Source organism: Balaenoptera physalus (genome assembly GCF_965194825.1).
Source record: "Balaenoptera physalus genome assembly, chromosome: X".
Lineage (NCBI taxonomy): Eukaryota > Metazoa > Chordata > Mammalia > Artiodactyla > Balaenopteridae > Balaenoptera > Balaenoptera physalus.
The window spans coordinates 134,100,561-134,126,418 of NC_138903.1; the positions used below are offsets into that span (position 1 = coordinate 134,100,561).

The following is a 25,858-nucleotide window of genomic DNA, read 5'->3' on the forward strand; positions in this document are numbered from 1 at the left end:
AAAAACTAAAAATAGAACTACCATATGACTCAGCAATCGCACTACTGGGCATATACCCTGAGAAAACCATAATTCAAAAAGAGTCATGTACCACAATGTTCACTGTAGCACTATTTACAATAGCCAGGACATGGAAGCAACCTAAGTGTCCATCGACAGAGGAATGGATAAAGAAGATGTGGCACATATATACAATGGAATATTAGTCAGACATAAAAAGAAACGAAATTGAGTTATTTGTAGTGAGGTGGATGGACCCAGAGTCAGTCGTACAGAGTGAAGTAAGTCAGAAAGAGAAAAACAAATACCGTATGCTAACACATATATATAGAATTAAAAAAAAAAGGTTCTGAAGAACCTAGGGGCAGGAAAGGAATAAAGAAGCGACATAGAGAATGGACTTGAGGACATGGGGAGGGGGAAGGGTAAGCTGGGACGAAGTGAGAGAGTGGCACTGACATGTATACACTACCAAATGTAAAATAGATAGCTAGTGGGAAGCAGCCGCATAGCACAGGGAGATCAGCTCGGTGGTTTGTGACCACCTAGAGGGGTGGGATAGGGTGGGAGGGAGATGCAAGAGGGAGGGGCTATGGGGATATATGTATACGTATAGCCGATTCACTTTGTTATACAGCAGCAACTAACACGCCACTGTAAAGGAACTATACTCCAATAAAGATGTTTAAAAAAAAAAAAGAGTGAACAGAAAAGTCACTGGGCTTATCAGAATTTTTACACAGAAACAGGGGAAGTTTACTTCCACTATTAAACCTGTTTTAAAGGGACACTGCAGAACTAAAATGAAATTATGTTTTGATCAACATTGTGAGGAGTGCTTAATCAATATATTGCTTTCATACATAAACAAATCAGTCTTTGGGAAACTACTGGTGCCATGTGGGATTTGAGGTGGTAGAAAAATCCCTTTTTCCTAGGAAAGTGCTGTGACATCAATTATCCATTTATTCTGTTCTATTTCCTTTATAGCACATTATCTGTATCTGAAATTATCATGTTCACTTGCTAATTTATTTATTATCTCTCTGTAGGGTAAAGTTACTTTTTCAAAGTAAGCTACCCTAGAGCAGGGAGTTGGTCTGCTTTGTTCACTGGACATATCCCCAGGGCACAGACCTTTAAAGTAGGTTTTCAGCAAGCACAGTAAGTTGAAGAAAGAACACAAAGTGGCTCGTACCCGGGTAGAGATTGTAGACTGCCATTTTATACTCCTCCTTTTTCCGTACAGTGAACACATGTCCACTGAAATGAATAGAATGGATATTTTCATTGCTGCCCATGCTGAGCAGATACCATCGGATCTTTTGATCCTGAGCCATTGCTAAACCAGGTAGTGTATCCATCACATAGCCATTGATTGCTGGAGAAAGAACACAGAGAAAGCTGTTAAAATCTATTGTATAAGTGTCTTTCCCTCCACTCCAGTCAAAAATATTGATTCCTATGAGGATTCCACTCCCACACATATAGTCTCAAATCATACAATGTCCAAACCTCAGGCTCAAGGTTCATTTCACAGCGAGTAATATTTGGGTGTGGAATATATTACCATGGAAGCGATACTTTTCTCTAAAAGTGGGGTCCTCCATCTGGATATTGCAGGGAGCCCTGCAGTTCCTTTCCATGTTTTCAGTGAAGTACCAGCTCTTGGTCTCATCAAAAATAGTGAAAAACAGAGCAAATTCCTGCACTGTCACTTGTCTCCCATAAGCAGCGCTCAGAGTGTTTGTGCGGCAGATCAGAAGGGGTCCAATCAAGCCTGAGTGCACATCTTTTTCCTGAGAGGAAAGACACCAGTTCTATGAGCAAAAGTTCTCTCACCCATGAACCAGAGTGCATTTCTCATCAACTTTTATGACACTCCAACCCACTCCCCATCTTCCCACAGTACAATTTCTTCCTCTTTAGTAGATTCCAGAGCGATATGTCTAAGTCATAAATATGATGACACCTCCCCTATCTAAAGCTTCCCATTATGCTTAGGATAAATACCAAACTTCAAACATAACACAAAGACCCTTTCTTTTAAACCAGAAAGGGGCCAGCACAACATAGACCTGCTTACCAGATCAACATCAGAAAAGTAAGCCCAGGCTTTGCAGTCAAACTCATCTTTAGTTGGTGCCATATGGTGCTGCACTTTCCAAAAGTAAGTTTTGGTTTCATTAGGCTTGACAAACTTTTTTCTAGGTTCTGCTCCTTGCCTCTGATCTTCCTCATAAGAAATAAGGCTAGAATAGAAGGAGTAGGGACGAGATGCCTGGTTTTTAAATGTTACCTGCAGAGCAAGAAAAAAAAAAAAAAGAAAAGAAAAGAAATAAAAAAAGCAAGTGTTATGTTTTAAGATCTTCTATAGTTCTTAGGTTAGGGTTTATATCCCTAATAGCAATGCCGATCTGGGGGGTCTTTATCCAGGTTTTTAATAGCTGGAGGAAATGGTACAGAGTATGGATGTCATTAGAACCCAAACCTAAAGATCTACAAAAGAAACTGAGACATTTTTGAATTCCAAAATCTTTAAGGCATGAACTCAAAGTTGCAAAGGAGAAAATTTCTAAATACTTAAAAGCAATTCCAAAGTAAAAGGGAAAATATCACCACAGTGGTTTTGAGACCCCAGGAACTGATACTCTTAAATTAAGGTTCTTCATGACAAATACCAGGATGAATACTTATGATCTTTAAAGAAGACTTGTTTTTCAAATTAAAAAAAATTATACATTTTCATGTGATATATGGAAAGTAAAATAAAATTGAAGTCAGAAAAAAATTCACTCACAATCCCATAATTTTAGATCCTCCTATATCCTTCGTGTAAACAATCAATTGGGACAATGGATGACTGTTTCTGGAAAAAATAAAACTACCTTGATCTTTGGCTCACACACACCAAAAACAAATTCTAGTCTACAGGAATTATTGATGGATTAAAAAGTTAAATGTTAAGAAATTAAACTGTAAAAGAAAGTTGAAAAAAGTATAGGTGATTTTAAGAAAAAAACCCCTCTGTATAGGGAAGGATTTTTATAAACAAAAAAGCTATGAAAGTGTCGTAAAGGAAAGATTTATGGGTTACTACCTAAAATTTCAAACCTGTTTTATTTTAAAAACCATTATATACAAAATTAAGAGAAAACAAACTTGGAAAAATATTATTCACTAAAATGATCAATGATCATTAATATATCAATGATCTATAATATACAAGGTAATATAAATGAACAAGAAAAGCACTCCCTCCAAAAATTTCAACTATGCAAAGAACATTAATAGATAATTCATTAGAGAAAGTCTTAAAATGTTCATGTATATTGCACTCCTGGAATTTTATCCTAGGAAAAGGGTTGTGGCTGCAGCATTACTTAAATAGTAAAAAAAAAAGAAACTATCTAAAAGGTTGTTCAAAGTAAACGGTTAAGTAAACCATAAAATCATATAATGGACTAATATTCCGTCATTTAAAAATATATGTAGGAAGTGTTTTTAATGACATAAGAAATGTTTATGACATATTTATTTAGAAAAGAAGTAGGATGATGCATTATATACTTTTGAATACATAAAGAGAATACATAGGAAAAACATAAGAACATACAGCAAAATGATAATTATGGTATTATTTTTCAACTTCCTTATTTTCTATACTTTAAACTTTTTCAAAAGTGAGAATACATTATTTTTATTTAAAAAAATTTAAATTTATCCCTCCCACCCCCCTTCCCCCCAGTAACCATAAGTTTTGTTTTCTACATCTGTGACTCTATTTGTTTTGTAAATAAATTCATTTGTACCCTTTTTAAAGATTCCATATATGTGATAACATATGATATTTCTCTTTCTCTGTCTGACTTACTTCACTCAGTATGACAATCTCTAGGTCCATCCATGTTGCTACAAATGGCATTATTTCATTCTTTTTTATGGCCATTATTTTTAGAATCAGAAATCTAAAAAACATATACGGGATTAATTTTCTTGTAACTTCATTGTCCTCAACTTACCATGATATTGTCTTCGACTTCTGCTCTTATATATGGTCCCAAGAGTCCCAAATGTTCATTTAGTTCTCCACGGTATAAGGGCTGAGTAAAGGAGCCATCAGCAAATTCCTCAAATACCACCTTTTTGAACTGAGGGACACCTCCATTCTCAGCTCTGGAGAAAAAAGCAGAGGAAAAGTAATATTCTCATGGACCAGGTGGGTAGAAATGCCTCACATTGTTGTCTTCCCTGTATTTGAGATACATTTGGTAGAAGTGATGAACTGGAAATGTAATGGAGAAGGGAGGGAGAAAGAGGGATTAAAGATAACTTCCTGGTTTCTGATTTGGGCAAATGGATGGATTGTGATGCAGTTCACTGAGATGGAGAACCCTAGAAGGGTAGATTGGTGTATACAGTTTTGGACACATGGGGTATCTGTGGGAATTATATTGGGAAATACACGGAGACTGGGAGTTCACAAAAGAGGTCTAGATGAAGATCATCTATATTTAGGTGGTAACAAAATCATGCAAGTGGCTTATCAAAGCCAATAGTCAATTTTATGTCCTCATCTTACTCAACATCTAAGCAACATTTTGCATAGTTAACCACTCCATCCTCCTGGACACACTCTCCCCAGGCTTCTCTAGTATATAAGATCCATGAAAGCAGGGGGATTTGTCTGTTTTGTCCACTGTTGTACTCCCAGCAGCTGGAACAAGTGCCTGGCACATAGTAGGTGCTCAAAAAAAATTTGTTGAACGTTGAATGGATGTAGGGTTTATAAACATACTCTAAATATGAGAGCCTCAGTGTTCAGTCCTTGGACCACTTTTCTTTGCTTTTTAAAAATTCTGTAAAAACTGCGAACTAAAACTATACAATAAAGTGCATAAAACATAAATGCTTTTGATACAAAAAATGCAACCACCACTAAGATCAAGAACTTTTCCAGCAGCCCAGAAGACTCACGGTTATCTATCTACCTTTTCAATCACACCCTCTCCCTTCCCACGAAATGTAATCCCCATTCTGATGTTTATAATTATTTATCTGATTTTGTTCATAACTGTACCACTTATGTATACATACCTAAAGAATATAGCTTAGTTTTGCCTATTTTTGAAGTATGCAAATGGAACCATATTGCATACATTCTTTTGTTTGTGATTTTTTTACTCAGCATTATGGTTGTGGTTCGTCTACGTTGTGTGTGTAGCTATAGTTTGTTCATTCCTATTGCTGTATAGTATTCCATTGTGTGAATATAACGCAATCATGTGCATTCGAGTAATTTTTGGTGCTTATACATAGTCCTGCTATGAACCTTTGTATGCATTTCTGCTGGGCACATATATAGGAGTGGAACTGCACCATTTTCCATTTTCATCAGCAATGTATGAGAGTTCCATTTGCTCCAAATCTTCACAAACACTTGATATTGACTGTGTTTTTACATTTTTGGCCATGCTACTGGTTGCACAGCAGTGTCTCTGTGGTTTTATTTTGCATTTCCCTGATTAATAATGAGGTTAATTTCTTATGGGTAGTAGCCATTTGGGGATTTCCTCTTGTGGAATGCCTATCCAAGTTTGTTTTCTTCTTTTTTGTGCCAATTTTTCTATTGGATAATCAGCTTTTTTTTCTTATTGATTCAAAGGAGTACTCTATATATTCTTGATATAAGTCTTTGTTGGCCTTTTGTGCTGCAAACATCTTCCCTTCTGTGGCTATTTTTTCATTCTCTTTTTGTTATCTTTTGATGAGCATAAATTCATAATTTTAATGTAGTGAAATCTATTTAAAAATTCTTCATGGTTAGTGCTTTTTGTATCTTGATATAAATTCTCTTTCTTTTCCTACCCTGAAGTTATTGAGATATTCTCTTACTTTTTTCTTTCTAAGAGATTTAAGGTTTTATGTTTATGTTTAGACTTGTAACCCACTGTTAGTGGATTTTTGTGTATGGTGTGAGTTAGGGATCCAGTTTAATGTCTTTCCATACGGATATCAAAAAATTTCAGCACATTTATTGAAAACTGCTCTTCTGTGACACCTTTTCCATAAATCAAATGCCTATAAATGTGTTAGTCTAGTTTTGGGTTTTCTGTTTTCTTTCACTGACCTATTTGTTTACTCCTAAGCCAATTATCACATTACTATAGCTTTAAAATAAGTCTCAATATGTTATACAGCAATTCCTCCCATCTTGTTCCTTTTCCTCAAGAGGGTCTTGGCTATTCTTGGCGCTTTGCATTTTCTTAGTAACTTTAAAATCAGGCTTGTTGAGTTCTGCAAGAGAAAATACTTGTTGAGATTTTCACATAGGTTGTGCCGAATCTATAGATCGGTTTGGGGATAGTTTACATTTTCATAATATCGCATTTTCCAGTACATGTACATGGTATATCTTGGCATCTACTTAGGTCTTCTTTAAAGTTTCCCAATAAATTTCCATAGGTTTTTCCATAGAGGTCTTGAAAAATTTTTGTCATACTTATTTCTAGGTACTTGTTACTATTTCATTCCATTGTAAATGACACATTCTTTTAATTTCATTTTCTACCTGTCTGCTGCTACTATATCGATATATAATAGATTTTGTATATTGATTTTCAATTCTACAAACCTGCTAACTTTCCTAGTTAATTCTAATCACTTATTTGTAAACATTTTTTATATGTATAAAATCATATCATCTGTACGCAAGGACAGTTTTATTTCTTTCTTTTCAACCTTTATACCTTTTATATGTGTTTACTGCTTGAGTGTTCAGTACAGTATTGAGTAGAAGTGATGATAATGATTGAGAATTTATCTATTTCTCTATTTAAGTCTGTCAAGTTTTGCTTTATGTATTTTAAAACTATATTATTAGGTTCATAGTAATTTAGGAATGTATGGCTGCCTATTGAATTGACTGTTTTATTATTATAACATTTCCTCTGTATCTCTACAAACCTCTTGCTTTAAAGTTTCCTTTCTACTTAACTGAGTACTTAGATTTTTAAAAAATATTTATTTATTTATTTATTTGGTTGCACTGGGTCTTAGTTGCAGTTTGCCGGCTCCTTAGTTGCGGCATGTGGGCTCCTTAGTTGTGGTTTCTTGCTTATTTTTCTTGTTTTATTTCATACCCAGTATCTTTGTGTGCTAGAAGTTGTATCTGGAATATTTGTGAAAATAACTTGAGGCCTAGAATGTTGGTTTCTTACACTAGAGAGGTTTTATGTATTCTTCAGCCAGATGTCTGCAGGCACTGCCAATCCAAGACATGCTTAAATTTTGATCAAGAATAGAGATTTCATGGACAACACAGATGACAGAAAACTGGGCTGTAAGTCAATGAAGTGCAAGTTAACTGGTTTACCATTACTTTGAGCATGTAGCCCTTTGGGGACCTAGCGTAAAGTGGGCACGGTTTACATCTACTTTTACTCCCTCATCATCCCATCAAGTCTTATTTGAATGCTATTAATAAGCTCATAACTCTTAAATTTGTATCTTTAGCACAGACCTCTTCCTTGGATTCCAGACTCATATATCTAACTGCCTACTCAACATCTCAACTTGGGGACTTCCCTGGTGGTCCAGTGGTAAAGAATCCACCTTTCAATGCAGGGGACGTGGGTTCGATCCCTGGTCGGGGAACTAAGATCCCACATGCCACGGGGCAACTAAGCCCGTGTGCCACAACTACTGAGCTCGCGAGCCTCAACTAGAGACCCCATGTGCCCTGGAGCCAGCATGCCACAACTAGAGAGAAGCCCGCACGCCACAACGAAGAGCCCATGCGCTGCAATGAGAAGATCCTGCATGCCTCAATGAAGATCCCGCGTGCCGCAACTAAGACCCAATGCAGCCCAAAAAAAATTAAAAGAAAATAAATTTTTAAAAAACTCAACTAGGATCTCTAATAGGCATCTCAAATTAAATATGTACAAAACAGACCCTTGAGTGTTTCCTCAAATAAATCTGTTCTGCTTCAAGCCTTCCACATCTCATTAAATGTCACTATCATCCACCTAGTTGCTCAGGACAAAACCCGAAAATCTTCTTTGAGTCTTCTCTCACCATTCCTCCCCATACTCAATCTAACACCAAGCCCTCTCTGCTTATCTTTAAATCATAATCAACATCCTTACATTTCTTTTGATTTTCACCACCACTACCCTGTTCTAATCAATAGCTTGATTGACGCTGGTGAGACTAATCCGGTGGAAAGTGAGAAACTGATGATGTAAGAGAGAACAAGGGACTTGCTAAAGCAACGTTTTTTATGAAGGGAGAAAGGATGGGATCGAGTGCAAAACTGGGCAGTATATTGGTACAGATGTCAGTAAATGTGGTGTTGGAAGTCTGTGGAGTTCAGTGCAAAGCATCAACTAGGAGTGAGAAGGGGTGTTGGAGAATGGGCAAAACGTGTTGGAGATTTAGGGAAAAAGCAGAAAATGTAAGATAGAGGTCCAGGAGAGCAGGAAATATTCTACGGTTGCTGTGCAGCAATAAGGGCTCATTTGAGGTAGAAAGCAAGGCTGGGAAGTGACAATGACTAATGAAGAGGGAGAGCATCTACCCTTCCTCTAGGACCTATATTATCTGACCACTGCTCATCTCTGCCACCTCATCTCCCTACCCCTGCACACACTTCCTTACTGTACTACAGTCATGTTGGTCCTTTTTTGTTCCTCAAACATGCTAAACTTGTTTCATTCTCAGGGCCTTTGCATTTCCTGTTCCTTCTGCCGGAAATGTCTTCTCTCAGACCTCTGTTAGCTGACCTCTTATCATCATTTAGGTCTCAACTCCACAAAGAGAATTTCTCTGACCATCACAGCTAAAGTAACACCCCCGTCACTCTACCATATTATTCAAGTCTACCTTTTGAACGGCACCAAGATTCCCCTATTTAGTTTTCTACTAATTTATTGTCCCTTGCTCTCCCCAGTAGAATGTAAGCTCCTACTTTGCTGCACTCCAGTGTCTATGCAAGTGTCTGGCATATAATAGGTGCTCAATAAATATTGGTTGACTGATTGACTCTCCTTATGTTTATCTTCCAAATGTCTCTGTGCTTTCTCTCCCCTGCCCAACCTCCCTCTGCTCCCCTAATAATCAAATCCTCCCACTTTGCCCTCTGGATCCCCAGTACTATGGAAAACAACTTTCCCTGCATCCTCAATCTCTTTACCACACACTTCACTGCTTCCTCCTGCCTCTATCAGGGCTCTCTCAGGAGACTAAACCTTACCCTGCAGCTCATAGGGCTGATAGGTGAGGCTGACTTTCTTCCTGCTCCCCATGGCTGCTTCTTGACTCTGACCCCCCTACCCTTTCGTAGACCCCTCTTCTTCACCATCCCACCAGAGTGAGTTTCATGCCATCTGGGTTTACCATCCCGTAACTCTCATTGTTAGTGTCATCATCTAATCTCCCATTTGCTCCTCAGCTTCATCTAGACTTTGCCATCTGGTTCTCAGCTTCCTCAATCTTTGGAGTCTCACTGCTGGTTGTGCCTTTCCTATTGTTTCAGCACCTGGTAAAAATCAAAGGTCACAACAGTAGGACAAAGGAATAATCAATGTACCCATACCTGTTTCTTAGTGCATGGGGGGATCTATTCATCCCATAATCCCAGAGCCGCTCCACTGCAGCAATAAAATAGTGTCGCGTTCTCTTTTGAAAGCTGCGGGGGCCCTGATTTTCCTCCTCATCATAAATGTCAAAATCTTCTCTCTTCGTATCAATTGAGAAAGTATCATCATAGTCAATTTTGTCTTCCTCTGGCTGGAAAGTAGTAACGGTTATTTCCCTTTGATGGCGTTTCAAGACTGGTGGATTCTGAGACCACAACCTTCTATTCCCTCCTTGCTTTACCCAGGTGGCTTCTCTTTGGGTCTTATCTTGTACTTCATTTATTGCTGCTATTGAATGATTGTTTTCACAAGGGTCCAGGGGCAAAATGATGTCTTTTGTCTTAAAAGCTGTGTGTTTTTGTGACTTCTCTAGGGATTTCTCTTCTCTTGGTATCAGGGTAGCATATTGGTTATCCCAAGCAAGGGGACCCAGCAGCTTGGGGGGAGTATTTTCAGAGCTTTCTGTTGCCCATTTCAGAAAGGGCACTTTTCCAGGTCTATTTACTTTATTCAATTTAACAAGTCCCTGTGTTTTCTGAAGGAGTATCTCTTCCCTGAGATCCAGGTGGGCAGGAGAATCATTGCTAGTTTTTGTATGGAAAAAGTCTTCCTGATGAACAACTTTGCCAGATGCTTCAGGCAATCCTGGTTTCAAGACAACAGTGTTCTCAAGTTTCTTGTACATGAGTAAGTTTGTGGCCCGTTTCCCTAGGGCGCTGATCTTTCTTTGACCTTCAATCACTTCCAAGGTTAGGAAGGCTAAAGAAAGGTTATTTCTCTTGGCTCCTTGTAAGAAATGACTGCTTTCTTGGACCTCAGAACTCCTTTCCAGAAAGCTATAACTACAGGCGGATGCTGGAGGATGAGAAGAGTTGTCCTGGGATGGAATCTTGGTCAGATCTGTAGGTCTAATTGATGGGAATACTGATACCTGTGCAATGGGTAATGCAGAGCCATTTGTTTGAATGATGTCATGACTCCTCATAGAACAATCTGATAAGAATGACTGAGTAATGGCCCTTTTCTCCCTCCTGTTGTACTCTATCTGTGTGAAGGTGCCCTGGGTCAAATATTTCATGTTTCTGGACCACTGAGTTGAGGTGTCATTCAGAATTACCTCCCTTTCAAGCTTTATTGCTTCTAGTGGGAGTCTGAATTGTTTCAAATCCCGCTTATCACGCTGAGGTATAGCCTTCTGCTGACTTGGAATAGGAGACATCTTTGTGGTGCTTGGATATTTATCTAGCATTTGCTTTGTTTGGTTTCCCAAGTCTTCCAAGTTTGCTTCCTCCCTTATTTTTGAGAAATGGGCCATGTGAATCCCTGTTCTTTTTGCTGAGCCATTTAATGACCTGGTGTCTTGAAGTACTGGAGTATATGTCTCCTCATCTAAACCTTCTACATTTTGCTTAGTGCTTAGTGAAAAAAGGTTCTTCAGAAATTTCTTAGTTCCAGTCACTGTATACACCTGAGGCAAAACTACATTCTCTTGGATTAATTTTTCTTTCCTTTCTATCTCTTCCTGAGACTTTTTTCCTTGATTGTGTGTATCATTTTCTTGGACATTAGCCAAGTTAGTAAGAAATACGTTCTTGCTATTTGGAAAAATCATCTCTTTAAAACCTGTGCCCTTGCTAAATTCATCCTCTCCTACTACCACCTTATTCTTCTCTGACAAGAAATTCTGATCTTTCACAGATTTTTCTGATCCCGAAGATGTTAATTGCTTTGGATTGGGCCTTTGCCCAGAGCTTAGGGAGTTCTTGCCATGGGTCCTTTTTATCCAATTTGTTGAATCTGGCAGAGTCTTGAAGAATGATGTATCTGGATATTCTGCATCTAGTGGCACAGAGTCTTCTTTGTTTTGGTGGATCATTTCCATATTTTTTGATGAAGTAGTTTTATTTGACACATGATTTAGTCCCAAAGCTGTAGTATTTTTGTCCATAAACATTTCATCATGAATCAAGGAAGTTACTTCTTGAAACTCAGTATTACTTTCTAACATAATATCTTGCCAGACTGATGTACTATTCTCAATTAATAATGCTGGGTCATCAATGTGAGTCTTTGTATTAGTTGTTGAGTTAACTAGTGCCTTGTTTGTCTTTACCAAAGAGATATTAACTTGAAACAAAGCATCATCTTTGGTCAATGAAGCAGGTCCACGAACTCCTTCCTCTTTAAATAACCTATCACTCTCCACTGATAATACATTTTCTCCCAGTGAACTTTCTTGACTATTTGTTAAAACTGCTTCTAACGACTTGGAATCATTATCTTCTTTACTCAAGCCCAAAGGTACACCAGACCCAATAAAGTGAGATGAATTTTTGCCAAATACAATGGCACCTAATTGACTACTAAAATTAACTGGCATATTTGGGGGTCCTAAGGAACCTGTCTTTTCAGTACCTGCTGACAAATTGCCTGATGGAATTGTTGGTGGAGTCATTAGATTGTTCGATGAACTAGAAATTTTAAAATCAAGTTTCTTCAACTCTACTGTTATAGTTGTCCCCAAATTCTCATTCAATCTTAATGGCAGCTCTGGCTCAGGAGTAGATACTCTTTCCCCACTGTGATGGAGCTCTGGTGTGAGATGTGCCACTTCAGACGGGCCCTTGTTTCTTTCTATTGCTCTAGGTAAATGATCATTAGCTTTATTTCTGGCTTCTTGGAGATCAGATAAGGATAATCCATGTGGAGTAGGATTCTGTCCCAAGAGCATCAACAAATCACTAGAGGAGACACTTCGTTCTTTAAGCAGCTGCATTCTCTCTCCAGACTGAGGGTCAGTCTTCTCTATATCATTTTCTGGAGTTGTGGTGGCTTTGAATTGCATTTGCCTAGTGCTAGGGTGCCTTGAATTCTGGGAGAAGCTTCTGGGTTCAATGACATTGTTTTCATTCAGCAAGAGGGTTGGAATATCTTCATATGTGTCCTCATAATAATCACCAGTGTTCCTGTCACAACTATAAACCTTCAGTAAGGCTGTCATGCCTCTGTTCCGAAAGTCTGAGTTGTGGCACCCCAGAACCCACAGACCTGGAGATGAGGAAGAATAAGATTCTGGTTACTCATAACCCAGGTCCCAAGCAAGATCTCTGTTAGAGGTTCTCTTCTATTCCCAGATAAATGAAAAAATACTACTCAGTACCATTATATTGCAGGTCGTTAGGTTAAATCCCTGACACATGGAACAGTAGTCCAACAATGGTAGTAAAAGTGGTTTTGCATTGCTGCTGTTGTGGTATATCTGTTTGTGACCACAAGAAAGGGCTGTGATTTAAAATGAATATACATATATATATATGGAGAAAAATGGAGAAATGTAATTATACACAATAGTGGAGAGTCTTACTAGTCACACAGAACTCTTTGGTGACCAATTTGTAGGATAAGTAAGCATAAGGGAGCAGGACTTAGGTTTAGGATACAAATAACATAAAATCCCACCACAGTTCTAGCAATATTAATTTCTACTATGAACAGGATTATCTGAGTAAAAGGATTTCATGGTGGTAAAGTATATGCATAAACATAAATGAAAACAAATACAGCTTTACTAAGCTACTGATCAGGTACCTGAACAGTCTCATCAAGTCACAATATTTGCAAGCAAAATCTTCACTGAATACAGCTCTTCCTCAAAGAGAAAACTTTCCTCAAAGTATATTTCCACAGAGCCCTATGAGACAATGGGATGCCCATGGAAAAGGTTCCTGTGGTCAAACATTTTGGAATTAATGCACACTGCAATCTATGTGCAGCCAGATAATCACTCAAATGGGAAATGAGAATAAAGACATTTTCTAATATACAAGGATTCAGAACATCTACCTCTAATTCAGCCATTCTCAGGAAATGATTAGAGAATGTCTTCTACCAAAATAAAGGAGTATATTAAAAAATATGAAGACATGGGATACAAGAACCCAATTTCATGATATTTAAAGCATATTTTTGATGGTATAAAACCATGTTGGGTCAGAGTAGACCAGGACTGGAGCCGAAATGAGTAATTTAAATAAGGTTTTTCACTCTAAAAATTCCACTGTTATAACTTAGATAAATCTAATACTTCCTTTTCCTGAGGAAGACAGTAATTGGGTGAGAAAAGGGGAAATGAAACTCCATAAACAGGTCTAGAATGACATCCGTCATACTCTGAGAAGGGCCTGGGAACAGGGATCAAGAGGAGCTTTAGTTATATCTGTACTGGTTGAATTTTTGTAATGAGAACATCTTTTTCTATTACATGTGTGAATAAAAATAAAGTAAAACATTATAGTAATTAATTAATAAATTTCAATCCAAGAGCTTAAAGAAAAGTTGATTCTTTGATTAAAACTCAATAAAATAAATAACCAAATAAATATAAGAAATTCCACACATATAAAATTTGAAATAAGAAAGGAGATATAACCACAGATGCAAAGAAAATTAACTTATAATTCCCTTGGAGACACCTCAGCTGCCAATCTCCTACTCCAACTTCTGAAACAGGCATAAGACGCCTGGCCAAGTTTGAGATTTGGTCAGCACTACAAATATACGGACCTGCCTCCGACCTCAGTGATATAACTGGGGCTTTCAATGAACCAATTATTTAGGCTGATATTCAATCCTGGAGCTAGTTCCTATCAAAGTAACCTAGAGAGACAGAGCCCAGCTGATCACAAGTGGGTAGGAGCACACCTCAGGCTTCATTAGACAAGAGCTCTTTAATGATAGTGCAATATCCCTAGCATGTGCAATATTTCTAGCATGGAATATTAACCAATCTTTTAAAATGATGATGTTCATCTATATTTATTGACATAGAAAAACATCAAATACATTATTAAGTGAGGGGAAAAAAAGAAGATTACAAAACATGATATAACCACCATTCTACTATCTGTTTCTGTGAGTTCTACATTTTCTTTTTCTTTTTTTCAAAAAGATTTCCCATAGTAGTGATTCCATACAATATTTGTCTTCGTCTGGCTTAGTTCACTTAGCATAATGCCCTCCAGGTTCATCCATATTGTCTTTTTTAATGGATGAATAATATTCCATCATATATATATATATATATATGCATATATATCACTTTTTTCTTTTTCAGAGAGTTTTTTTAATTTAAATTTTTTTTATTCAAAAATTTTCTTCTTTTTCATTGAGGTATGGTTGATGTACAATATTATATAAGTTTCAGGTGTACAACATAGTGATTCACAATATTTGGTTATGCTCCATTTATCATTATTACAAAATATTGGCTATATTCCCTGTGTCATAGTATATATCCTTGTAGCTTATTTATTTTATACATAGTAGTTTGTACCTCTTAATCCCCTTTCCCTATCGTGCCCCTCCCCCCTTCCCTCTCTCCACTGGTAACCACTAGTTTGTTCTCTATATCTGTGAGTCTGCTGCTTTTTTGTTATATTCACTAGTTTGTTGTATTTTTTAGATTCCATATATAAGTGATATCATACAGTATTTGTCTTTCTCTGTCTCACATATTTCACTTAGCATAATACCCTCCAAGTCCATCCATGTTGTTGCAAAGGGCAAAACTTCATTTTTCAATGACTGAGTAGTATTCCACTGTATATATATATATACTACATCTTCTTTATCCATTCATCTGTTGATGGACACTCAGGTTGGCAATTGTAAATAATGCTGCTATGAACATTGGGGTACACATCTTTTTTTTCAATTAGAGTTTTCTGTGTTTTTTTGGGATATATACCCAGGAGTGGAATTGCTGGGTCATATAGTAGTTCTATTTTTAGTTTTTTGAGAAACCTCCATACTGTTTTCCATGGTGGCTGCACCAATTTGCATTCCCACCAATATTGTATTAGCCTTTCATTTTTCCACATCCTTGCCAACATTTGCTATTTGTTGTCTTTTTGATGATGGCCATTCTGACAAGTGTGAGGTGATATCTCATTGTGATTTTGATTTGCATTTCTCTGATGATTAATGATGGTGAGCACCTTTTCATGTGCCTCTCAGCCATCTGTAAGTCTTCTTTGGAAAAATGTCTATTCAGGCTTTCTGACCATTTTTTAAATTGGGCTGTTTGTTTTTTTGATGTTGAGTTGTGTGAGCTGTTTACATATTTTGGATGTTAACCCCTTGTTTGTCATATCATTTGCAAATATTTTCTCCCATTCAGTAAGTTGTCTTTTTTTTTTAATATTTATTTATTTGGCTGCATTGGGTCTTAGTTTCAGCATGCGGGATCTTTTGTTGGGGCAGGCGGGCTTCTCTCTAGTTGTGGTGCATGGGCTCTAGAGCGCGCATGGGCTTAGTTGCCCCATGGCATGTGGGATCTTAGTTCCCTGACCAGGGATCGAACCCGCATCCCCTGCATTGGAAGGCGGATTCTTAACCACTGGACCACCAGGGAAGTCCCAGTAGGTGGTCTTTTTGTGTTTTTTTTGTCGATGGTTTCCTTTGCTGTGCAAAAAGCTTTAAGTTTAATTAGGTCCCATTTGTTTATTTTTGCTTTTATCTCCTTTAAGAGACAGATCCAAAAAAATATTGCTACTATTTATGTCAGAGTGTCTCATCTATGTTTTTTTCTAGGAGTTTTATAGTATCTGGTCTCACATTTAGGTCTTTAATTTATTTTGAGTTTATTTTTGTATATGGTCTTAGAGAATTTCTAATATCATTCTCTTACATGTATCTGTCCAGTTTTCCCAGCTCTACTTATTGAAGAGACTGTCTTTTCTCCATTGTATATTCTTGCACCCTTCGTTGCAGATTGACCATAAGTGTGTGGGTTTATTTCTGGGCTCTCTATCGTGTTCCATTGATCTATATTTCTGTTTTTTGTACCAGTACCATATTGTTTTGATTACTGTAGCTTTGTAGTACAGTCTGAAGTCAGGGCACATGATTCCTCTAGTTCTGTTTTTCCTTCTCAAGATTGTTTTGGCTATTCATTATCTTTTGTATTTACATATAGATTTAAAAATTTTTGTTCTAGTTCTGTGAAAAATGCTATTGGTAATTTGATAGGGATTGCATTGGATCTGTAGATTGCCTTGGGTAGTACAGTCATTTTGACAGTATTGATTCTTCTAATCCAAGAACATGGTATATCTTTCCATCTGTTTGTGTCATCTTTGATTTCTTTCATCAGCATCTTATAGATTTCTGAGTACAGGTCTTTTGCCTCCTTAAGCAGGTTTATTCCTAGGTATTTTATTCTTTATTATGCGATTGTAAATGGGACTGTTTACTTAATTTCTCTTTCTGATAGTTTAGTTTGTTGTTAGTGTATAGAAATGCAACACATTTTCTGTATATTATTTTTGGACCCTACAACTTTACTGAATTAATTGATGAGCTCTAGTAGTTTTTTGGTGGTGTCTTTAGGATTTTCTATGTATAGTGTCATGTCATCTGCAAATAGTGACAGCAAATAGTGACAAAGAGTGACACCTGTTGGTGGGTGAAGCTGGTCCCAAGGCTAGAGCAGGCTCACTGGAGGGCAGGGCCAGAGCCCAGGGGATTCTGGGGCTGGTGTCTGCCCACTGGTGGGTGGAGCTGGGTCCCAGGGTCTCTGGCTGGAGGTCCCTGGGGGTCCCGGGTCTGGTGCCTGCACACTGGTTTGTGGGGAAGATCCCGTGCCCTCTGGTGGGCAGGGCCATGTCCAGGGGCAGCTGTGGGCTCAGGGGGTCTTAAGGCAGCCTGTCTGTTGGTGGGTGGGGCTGTGTCCATGCCCAGTTAGTTGCTTGGCATGAGGTGTCTCAGCACTTTTGTCTACAGGCTGTTGGGCCAGGGCGGGGATGGGTCCTGAGGCTTATAAGCTAGAGGGAGGATTTCACAATGGTGCTTACCAGCACCAGTGTCCTCCTGGTAGAATCAGCTCCCCAAATGGCTGCCACCAGTGTCTATGTCCCCAGGGTGAGCTGCAGTTGCCTCCTACCTCTCTGGGAGACTCTCCAGATCAGCAGGTACGTCTGACCCAGGCTCCTATTACTGCTTCTACCCTGGATCCTGGAGCATGTGAGAGTTTGTGTGCGCCCTTTAAGAGTACAGTTTCTACTTCCCACAGCTCTCTGGAACTCTGGAGAGTAAGCCCTGCTGGTCTTCAAAGCCAAATGCTCTGGGGGCTCGTTTTCCCAGTATATGACCCACAGGTTATGGAGCCCAACATGGGGTCAGACCCCTCTCTCCTTGGGGAGGACCTCTGCAATGGTAATTATCCTCCCGCTTGTGAATTGTCCACCCAGGGGTATGGGATTTGACTATATCATGATGATGCCCCTCCTACCCATCTTATTGTGGTTCCTTCTTTATATCTTTAGTTGTAGACAATCTTTTCTGGTAGGTTCCAGTCTTTTCCATTGATGGTTGTTCTGAAAATAGTTGTGATTTGGTGTGCCTGTGAGAGCAGGTGAGCTCAGGGTCTTTCTACTCTTCCATTCATTCATCAATGGACACTTAGGTTATTTCCATGTTTTGGCTATTGTGAATAATGTTGCAATAAACACGGGAGTGCAGATATCTCTTCAAGATCCTGATTTCATTTCCTTTGTATATATACCAGACGTGGGATTGCTGGATCATATGGTAGTTCTATTTCTAATTTTTTGAGGAACCTCCATACTGTTCTCCATAATGGCTGCACCAATTTATATTCCCACTAACAGTGTACAAGGATTCCCTTTTCTTTCTTTTTTTTAAAAAAATATTTATTTATGTATTTAGCTGTGCTGGGTCTTAGTTGCGGCACATGGGATCTTCATTGTGACATGCGGGATCTTTAGTTGCGGCATGCAGGATCTTTAGTTGCAACATGCGGGATCTTAGTTGCGGCATGCAGGATCTAGTTCCCTGACCAGGGATTGAACCCAGGCCCCCTGCATTGAGAGCATGGAGTCTTAACCACTGGACCACCAGGGGAGTCCCAAGGACTCCCCTTTCTCCACATCTTTGCCAACACTTATTATCATGTGATTTTTTGATAATAGCCATTTTGACAGGTCTGAGCTGATATCTCACTGTGGTTTTGATTTGCATTTCCCTGATGATTAGTGATGTTGAGAACATTTTCATATACCTGTTGGTCACTTGTATGTCTTGTCTGGAAAAATTTAATGGTATTCCATAAATCCTGTAGGCTTTCTTTATTCTTTTTTTTTCTCCTCTTGACTGGATAATTTCAAAAGATTTATCTTTGAGTTTGAAGATTGTTTCTTCTGCTTAATCAAGTATGTTGTTGAAGCTCTCTATTGCATTTTTCATTTCATTCATTATATTCTTTAGCTCCAGGATTTCTGGGTTGGTTCCTTCCTTCCTTCCTTCCTTCCTTTCCTTCTTCATTCCTCCCTCCCTCTTTCTCTCTTTCTCTCTTTCTTTCTTCTGCAGTTCAGCAGCTCCAGTTCCAGGGAGGGCTCAACAGCATAGTCTCCATGCAGCTCTGTCAGTTGAGGTCAATGTCAGCGAAGACTGTGGAGGGTCCTTGGTGGTCAAGGCTGTGAGTGTCTGTGATGGCAGTAGTGGTGAGGGTTGTTGGCCTCCTAGATGGCAAAGGATACTGGGGTCCTCTTGTTCTTCTTTTCACCCACAGACTGAGGTCTTAGCTGAGGGGATTCTTCTTGGTGCTGTGTCTGGCATGTGAGCACACAGGCCTTGATGGCAGTGCTGGGTTCTGGGACAGAGATGTACATGCATTGATGGTGGTGCCACTGTTTGGGGTGCAGGTGCTCAGAGTGACAGTGTAGTTCATGGTTCCTGAGCCTGGAGTATGAGCACATCTGCTGTAGCGGTGCCAGTTTCAAAGGCATAGGCATGCACAGATCGCCAATGAAGCGGGGGTCCACGTTCTCCAAGGGCATGCCACATCAGCTCAGGTCCTGGTGGGTGGGGTGCAGTGGTGTCTTGGTGCTTGGGGGGACAAGGTAGAGCAGCAACATGGGCCCCAGGGATGATGGGGTCCTCAGGCTCTGAGTTGCAAGCACACCAGCAACTCAAGCCCTGAAGATGGTGGGTGCTGGGGGAGGCCTAAGCCCTGAGGGGAGGATGCAGTTCCTCCTCTGGGGGGAGTGCAGTGGCTTGGACTCCGAGAAGGTCCATCAGCTGGCTTCAGTATCTGTGAAGACTATGGAGCTCCTCAGGTGGTGAAGGCTGCTAGTGTTCCTGGTAGTGACAAGAGGTGTTACAGTTCTCCTGTTGTCCTTTCCCCTTGGGAAGAAATCCCTTAGAGGGGATCCCCTTTGGCACCAAGCTGCTTCAGACTGAGGGACAGAATGACACAAGTCAAATTTTTGATACGCTCTTCTATTTGGCCATCCTCATTTTTGTGCTCCACAGTGTTTCTGATACTTCTTTGTTCTGTTCTAGATTTGTCCAAGAGCTATTTTCATTGGTATGTACACAGTGCAAATATTATTCACAATTTCAGGAGAAATGAAGACTTTTTAGACAAGCAAAACCTGATAAAATTAATTAACCAGCAGACGTGCGCTATAAGAAATGTTACGGAGATACACTATAAATGTAAGTGCATAGATAGGCTGAAAGTACCAGAATGGAAAAAAATATATACCACACAAACATTAAGCAAAATAAAGGTGATTGAGGCACATAAATTTCAGAAAAAGCAGATATTATGGCAACAAGTACTACTTCAGAAAAAGAAGGACATTTCACAATGATAACATGGTTAATTTAACAAGAGTACATAACAATCTTAAATTTGTAAGCACCTGATTTTATTTTGCCTCATTTATTTTGAAACAACAAACCCAACAATTATAGGTAGAGCTCTTAACATAGTTCTCTCAGTAACTGTAAGAAGCAGACAAAATATCAGTAAACTTATAAGGATTTTAACAAAATGATAAAGCAACCTGACATACATGGAACAGTCCACCTAACAACAACTGCAGAAGACACATTCATCTTAAGTTCCAACAGGCCATTAGCCAAAGTAAACCATATGCTGGGCATAAAGCAAGTCTCACCACATTTCAAAGAACTGAAATCATGTAGAGGATGTTATATGACCACAGTGAAGTAAAAATATGAAATGAGCAACAGAAAACTAGAAAATACCCATATGTTTAGGAATTTAGTAAACCAGTTTTAATAATTATGAATAAAAGAAGACGTCACAATGGATATTAGAAAATATTTCTAGGGCTTCCCTGGTGGTGCAGTGGTTGAGAATCTGCCTGCCAATGCAGGTTTGAGCCCTGGTCCGGGAAGATCCCACATGCCGCGGAGCAACTAGCCCCGTGAGCCACAACTACTGAGCCTGTACGTCTGGAGCCTGTGCTCTGCAACAAGAGAGGCCGCGATAGTGAGAGGCCCACGCCCCGCGATGAAGAGTGGCCCCCGCTTGCCGCAAGTAGAGAAAGCCCTCGCACAGAAATGAAGACCCAACACAGCCAATAAATAAATAAATAAAGAAAGAAAGAAAGAAAGAAAGAAAGAAAGAAAGAAAGGCGTTCCTTTAAAAAAAAGAAAATATTTCTAATATTTTAATATAATTGATAATAAAAATGACTCATCAAAACTTCTGATATATGGGTTTTTTCCCTGCTCTTACCAGTTTTATTCAAAATTAAGGCACAGGAAAAAAGAAATAAAAGGCATAAGTGTTGGAAAGGAAAAACTGAAACTGTCAATATTTGCAACAATTTGATTGTGTACAAGAAAATCTTATGGGAATCTATAAAATAATTGCCAGATCTTACAGTGAATTTAGCAAGGTTGCAAGATACAAGGTCAATATACAAAAATTAACTGTATATCTTTCGTGTATATGTTCCAGCAAAACGTTATTTACAGAAACAGGTGACCAACCTGCTCACTATAGTTTCTTTTTATATTGAGATACAATTGATAGATACCACTGTGTAAGTTTAACCTTTACAGTGTATTGATTTGATACATTTATATATTGCAATATGGATTACCATCATAGTGGTAGCTATGTGCCTTTATCACATCACATAATTATCATTTTTTTGTGGTGATGTGCGGTTAAAGCAGGGTGTAAAGTGAGCTGCAAGAATGATGTACTGACAGGGAATTCCCTGGTGGTGCAGTGGTTAAGAATCTACCTGCCAATGCCAGGGACACGGGTTCGAGCCCTGGTCCAGGAAGATCCCACGTGCCGTGGAGCAACTAAGCCCATGCGCCACAACTACTGAAGCCCACGCACCTGGAGCCCGTGCTCTGCAACAAGAGAAGCCACCGCAATGAGAAGCCCGCGCACCACAACAAAGAGTAGCCCCCGCTCGCCGCAACTAGAGGAAGCCCACACGCAGCAACGAAAGACCCAATGCAGCCGAAAATAAATAAATTTTTAAAAATAAATAAATAAAATTAAAAAAAAAGAATGATGCACTGACACATATCACAACGTGGATGACTCTGGCTGAGTGAAGCTGAGTGGAAATTATGCCAAGTGAAATAAACCAGACACAAAAGGACAAATAAAAGGGATCAGACTTTTCCCTCAAGACACATAAAGCAGAGTTTTAATTTGTCTTTAGAATTAAGTGATCACCAAAGTAGTTTAAAAGCTTCTCAAAATATTGATATTTTAAATATCTTTCTCTGCCTACACACAGACACACACACACACACTTTCTTTCTTTCTTTGGTTTAGACAATTACAACCATATTATGCATACTGTTTTATAATATTTTTGCAGGTATTTAATTCATTCATTCATCGAAAAAATGTTTATTAAGCGTCTACTATAGGCCAGGCACTGTAAACATTCGGGATTCAGTGATGAGCAAGATAACAAGGTCCCTGTCCTTAGAGACCTTAACAACTTAGCTGGAAAACAGATAACAAAGACATAAACACGAATAAACAAGATACTTTCAGAGGTGTTACTGGAGTTTTGTCAGGTTCTTCACTCACTTCTTAGAAAACTGCATTTCTTGAAGTAAGATAAGTTTCTGGGTATGAAGGTGAATCTATATTTTTATATGATGAGATTGGTTTTTATTCCCAAGAAATTTCCCCATGAGAATTTATCTCCAGAAAAGCCATAAGTGTAAGAGAATAACTACAATCTGTAGGTAGTTTTATGTACTTCCCTCTGCAGATGATGGGGGTGGGAGGGACAAGGAGCACTTGTTACTAAGCTGCAACAATCTGTGTTAGATTTAGGCCAGGTCTGTGTTCCTCCTGATCACTGGGCTGGTGCTCTCAAAAGCCTTGCAGTAGTTATGGAGGGAGAGAGAGGACGAGAAGCTGACAGCCACATTCGTCCAGAAGGCTTCACAGTGGTTTGATGTTATGTGTGCAAAAGGAAATTACGATGTACTTCCCAGCAATACCAATGTTCACAACACACATAGAAACATGTTTAGTCCCTGTGTGTTAACTGCATGTATAAATGTATAGTCACCATTACAGTTTAGTAAACACACTTAAAATTTTGGCCGATGGCAAGTAAAAGCACTTTTTACAACAAAGACTTTTAACTTAAATACTTGATGTGGTGTTGTCTTTAAAATGCCTTGTAATTACCAAAATCACTTGAACCATTTAGTATCTACCCAAATGTAAGCTAGTGGGCAAAAGAACATGTGAATGGCTAGTGAAGCAAACACCACTGTTAGTAAAAGAATAATATAAATAACTAACCTGGGTTTTCCATTGACATGAAGACAGTTTCTCCTGAGAAGGGGAATAGGGTAAGTGTGTCTTCATAGACCATTTTGTGTTTGAAGGTATATCCAGAGAAGAAGACAGACAGGAAGTCAGTCTGTGCTCCAATACTTAGAATGTACCAGTATGCCACCTCATGCAAACAAACCGACAGCTGCAAGCTATCAAAAACATAGCCATTGATGCCTGTAAAAAGAATGGAGAATAAAAGATTTTAGCAGTATCTGCATTTATTATTTTGGATTGTGATGATCTGATTAGAAATGATTATATGTTATGCCCGTTACCTTATTCCCAAGAAGAAATAACATTATACCTTTCAAAAAAGTGAATTGTTAATACTTGATCAGCTAAGTTCCAATCTCAAAGTGAGGAGAGTCATAGACCATCATAGTAATGATGGATTTAGATGCTTTATGGTGGGTGGCAGTTTGATGAGGAGCAGGACATTTGCATGGTTTCAAAGTATCTCCCTACACACTGCTTATTAGTTGCAAGGAGAAAAATAATAACTACACAGAGGAAAGAAACAGAAAAAAAACTCGATCTGGTGATCAAAATTAGTATCTGCTAGTGTTCCAAATTCAAGGAAACAGATTTCAAAGAAGCAGGACAACTAGATCCATGACTAGACCCTGAAACGGAGAGAGGAAATGCTACAAAAGACAGCACTGATTGATACAACTGGAATATTGGCTACCCATTAGGTAAGCTTATTGTATAAATGTATTAGATAATGTATTCTATCAATGTTAAATTTTCTGGATTTCATAACTCCACTTTGATTATATAAGCAAATATCTTTATTCATAGGAAATACACAATGAAGTATTAAGAGATAAAGGGGCATGATATCTACAACCTATTCTCAAGTTGAAAATAAGTAATAAAAAAGTATATATATAGAGGGAAGACAGCAGAAGCAAGAAAAACTACAATCCTGCAGCCTGTGGACCAAAAACCACATTCACAGAAAGATAGACAAGAAGAAAAGGCAGAGGGCTATATACCAGATGAAGGAACAAGATAAAACCCCAGAAAAACAACTAAATGAAGTGGAGATAGGCAACCTTCCAGAAAAAGAATTCAGAATAACGATAGTGAAGATGATCCTGGACCTCGGAATAAGAACGGAGGCAAAGATCGACAAGATGCAAGAAATGTTTAACAAAGACCTAGAAGAATTAAAGAACAAACAAACAGAGATGAACAATACAATAACTGAAAGGGAAACTACACTAGAAGGAATCAATAGCAGAATAACTGAGGCAGAAGAACAGATAAGTGACCTGGAAGGCAGAATGGTGGAATTCACTGCTGCGGAACAGAATAAAGAAAAAAGAATGAAAAGAAATGAAGACAGCCTAAGAGACCTCTGGGATAACATTAAACGCAACAACATTTGCATTATAGGGGTCCCAGAAGGAGAAGAAAGAGAGAAAGGACCGGAGAAAATATTTGAAGAGATTATAGTCGAAAACTTCCCTAACATGGGAAAGGAAATAGCCACCCAAGTCCAGGAAGTGCAGAGAGTCCCATACAGGATGAACCCAAGGAGAAACACGCTGAGACACATAGTAGGCAAATTGGCAAAAATTAAAGACAAAGAAAAATTATTGAAAGCAGCAAGGGAAAAATGACAAATAACATACAAGGGAACTCCCATAAGGTTAACAGCTGATTTCTCAGCAGAAACTCTGCAAGCCAGAAGGGAGTGGCATGATATACTTAAAGTGATGAAAGGGAAGAACCTACAACCAAGATTACTCTACCCGGCAAGGATCTCATTTAGATTTGATGGAGAAATCAAAAGCTTTACAGACAAGCAAAAGCTAAGAGAATTCAGCACCACCAAACCAGCTCTACAACAAATGCTAAAGGAACTTCTCTAAGTGGGAAACACAAGAGAAGAAAAGGACCTACAAAAACAAACCCAAAACAATTAAGAAAATGGTCATAGGAATATACATATCGATAATTACCTTAAACGTGAATGGATTAAATGCTCCAACCAAAAGACACAGGCTTGCTGAATGGATACAAAAACAAGACCCATATATATGCTGTCTACAAGAGACCCACTTCAGACCTAGGGACACATACAGACTGAAAGTGAGGGGATGGAAAAAGATATTCCATGCAAATGGAAAGCAAAAGAAAGCTGGAGTAGCAATACTCATATCAGATAAAATAGACTTTAAAATAAAGAATGTTACAAGAGACAAGGAAGGACACTACATAATGATCCAGGGATCAATCCAAGAAGAAGATATAACAATTATAAATATATATGCGCCCAACATAGGAGCACCTCAATACATAAGGCAACTGCTAACAGCTATAAAAGAGGAAATCGACAGTAACACAATAATAGTGGGGGACTTTAACACCTCACTTACACCAATGGACAGATCATCCAAAATGAAAATAAATAAGGAAACAGAAGCTTTAAATGACACAACAGACCAGATAGATTTAATTGATATTTATAGGACATTCCATCCAAAAACAGCAGATTACACTTTCTTCTCAAGTGTGCACAGAACATTCTCCAGGA

The 25,858-nt window shown here is 38.6% G+C and overlaps 1 protein-coding gene across 1 annotated transcript in view; it reads right to left on the reverse strand.

The window, feature by feature from the left end:
- F8 (coagulation factor VIII) overlaps positions 1–25,858 on the reverse strand; it is a 125,611-nt gene that overhangs the window by 40,160 nt on the left and 59,593 nt on the right. The window contains exons 13-18 of the mRNA XM_082447897.1: positions 23,278–23,487; positions 9,599–12,689; positions 4,023–4,176; positions 2,087–2,299; positions 1,571–1,799; positions 1,199–1,381 (exon numbers count right to left, since the gene is read on the reverse strand). Of these exons, the coding sequence (XP_082304023.1) occupies positions 1,199–1,381; positions 1,571–1,799; positions 2,087–2,299; positions 4,023–4,176; positions 9,599–12,689; positions 23,278–23,487 (4,080 nt within the window). The remainder of the gene's footprint in view (positions 1–1,198; positions 1,382–1,570; positions 1,800–2,086; positions 2,300–4,022; positions 4,177–9,598; positions 12,690–23,277; positions 23,488–25,858) is intronic.